The 2500-nt window shown below is 51.5% G+C and overlaps 1 protein-coding gene across 1 annotated transcript in view; it reads right to left on the bottom strand.

The window, feature by feature from the left end:
- LOC310961346 (serine protease HTRA1B-like) overlaps positions 1-2500 on the bottom strand; it is a 24917-nt gene that overhangs the window by 15058 nt on the left and 7359 nt on the right. The window contains exon 4 of the mRNA XM_083933376.1: positions 2417-2500. This exon is cut by the window's right edge and continues 6 nt beyond it. Within this exon, the coding sequence (XP_083789502.1) occupies positions 2417-2500 (84 nt within the window). The remainder of the gene's footprint in view (positions 1-2416) is intronic.

Here is a 2500-nt window from a genome sequence, read left to right as displayed (position 1 = left end):
AAACGACCACGTTCCTCGCTCAGATCACACAGACGAGGGGCCGTACGTGTCTGCTGGTGATGCGAGCGCAACAAAGCCACCAAACACAAAGAGAACGACGAGGAACAAAGCTCCTCTCTCCTCTCTCATTATCTCTCTGCCGGTCTATTCATCCATCCTGCACAACCTCCAGTACAGTACCCACATCACACACACATCACACACACACACACACACACACACACACACACACACACACACACACACACACACACACACACACACACATCACCCACACACACACACACACACACACACACATTCTCAGTCATCCAGCCGCACAGATAGTTTTGTTTTTATGTGACAAGGATCTTCCCCCTCTGCTGCCGTCCCACCAGCACACCTAAACTGGTTTTCAGCACTTGAAGCACTTGAGAAATGACTCAAAACTGAAAAAACAACGAGGAGCTATGTCTGTGTTACTTTGGAGGTGAGCAGGTGTGAAGATGAACGGGGCAGTCAGGTGATGAAAGTCCAAGAACATCTGGTGGATGGACGGAAAGTCGGAATTGACTGACTCCAAATTGTCCGGACTTCACCTGTGGAGCGTTCCCAGGACGCCTCAGAGCTGTTCAAGTCCACACAGAGTCCGCTCAGTGTGCAGACTTCACCGTGCTTAAAGGTTGAATGTGTAGAATGAGCAGAAAGGCTCCATCTAGTGTCTCAAGATCGTCTTTGCAACAACAAAAAAGAAGTCCAGCAGTGGGGTTGCCAGGTTGGTCAGACCCGGCCCAGTAGCTCCAGGAGACCGGAGTCTGTTTGAGCCTGTTTGAACCCGTCCCCTCCAGAAAACCACAGCATCAAAACAAGGATTAGAGGAGTTTGACTGACAGTTAGCGTTAGCCGTTAGCGTTAGCCGTTCCAGCTAAGTGCAGATGAAAGTGATGTTAGCATCCAGGAGCAGCGTAGCCATGTGGGCGTGCGTTTGAATGGCGTTCCTCTCCTTTCTCTCAGTCCATGGAGTGAATGCTCGGCCTATAGTGACTCTGGTTGTTGCCCGTCTCCGCTCACTCAGCTGCTGGGACAAAGAACGCCCCCTTCACTGAGGCTCCCAAGCAGCTGCACGATTGGCTAACTCCATTTCAACCAGTGCCAGCCTACAGTAGCTGCACCCAACAACAGACAACCCTGGCAACCAGCAACGCCCAACGCTATTGGCTGCTGCCATGGAAACACAACGGGATAGAAAGTCCTTGTCAAACACGTCAAAACATGTTTAAAATATTAATTCAGACGGATGGAAAAGCAAAACTTTCATTCTGTTCCTCTCAAAACGCGCCGTGGGTGGATTATTTAAAAAAATATATCTTTTAATAAAGATTCTACAGATTCAACATGTAAAGCATTGAATTCGCTCTTTGTAAAACAACAATTCAGTTTGAATGTAAAGCTGAAAGTGTCGTCAGCAGCAGCAGTAACAGCAGCAGCAGCAGCAGCAGCAGCAGCAGCAGCAGTAACAGCAGCAGCAGCAGCAGCAGCAGCAGCAGCAGCAGCAGCAGCAGCAGCAGCAGCAGCAGCAGCAGCAGTAACAGTCTCAGTATGGATCAGATGCTGCCTGTTAAAGCCGATGAGCCGATGAGATCAGCAGTTTCCATAAGCTGCTCATGGACACGTGTCATGGAAAACGATGAATGGAGGTGGAGTATCGCCGTGAGGCTCAACTCTAATTAGGGCGCCCTCCCACTGTGCCTCCGTCCCGTGCCCCGTGCTTTAGGGTCCTTGTCCCCCCCTCCAGGCCCGTTTGTACTCACACTACCTGGGCCTCGGAGAATGCTTCTTGCTGCCTATACGTCATCACGCCGTAACACGTCACACGCATTGATGACGTCATGGCGATGCGTGGCTTTGTTTCCAGATCTTTCCGTAGACCTCGGAGTTTTTGTGCGTCTTGTCGACTGTTTTTGAATCTTTTCATCGACCAAATCTGCAGTAAACACTCCACCTCCGCATCACACCAACGTGAACCTTTCACCGCCATTGTTTGAAATGTCCGCGCATGGTCCCTCCTTCTTTTTTCTACGTCCCAACAGGCGCACAGGAAATGACCTCAGAACCACCGTAGGCCTCGTGCTCGTACACGTGCGCACGCTCGTGCTCGTACACGTGCGCACGCTCGTGCTTGTACACGTGCAAACGTGCTTTACTAAAGCCCACCTCTCCCAAACGGGCCGTGGACGGCAAGTGTGCCGCTCCTAGACGTGGTACGGTTGCACTCACACTGGTCAAAGGAACCAGACTTTAGCCGTGACACGTGAATGGGCACGGTACGGAGGCACAGTGTGAGTGCGCCCTAAAGAGCAGCAGAGACCTCCTGTCTGCACATAATCACACATTCACTCCTTTAAACACGTCTAAAGTGGCGTGTGCGTCGGCTCACCGGGGCGTCGATCTTGATCAGGGCGATGTCGGCCTTCTCATCCACGTCTTGGATTTTGGCGTCGAACGTGGCTCCGCTCTTCAG

This window comes from Echiichthys vipera (genome assembly GCF_963691815.1).
Source record: "Echiichthys vipera genome assembly, chromosome: 18".
NCBI classification, from domain to species: Eukaryota; Metazoa; Chordata; class Actinopteri; order Perciformes; family Trachinidae; genus Echiichthys; species Echiichthys vipera.
The sequence above is the reverse complement of the archived record's forward strand: the minus strand, read 5'-3'. Positions and strand labels throughout refer to the sequence as shown.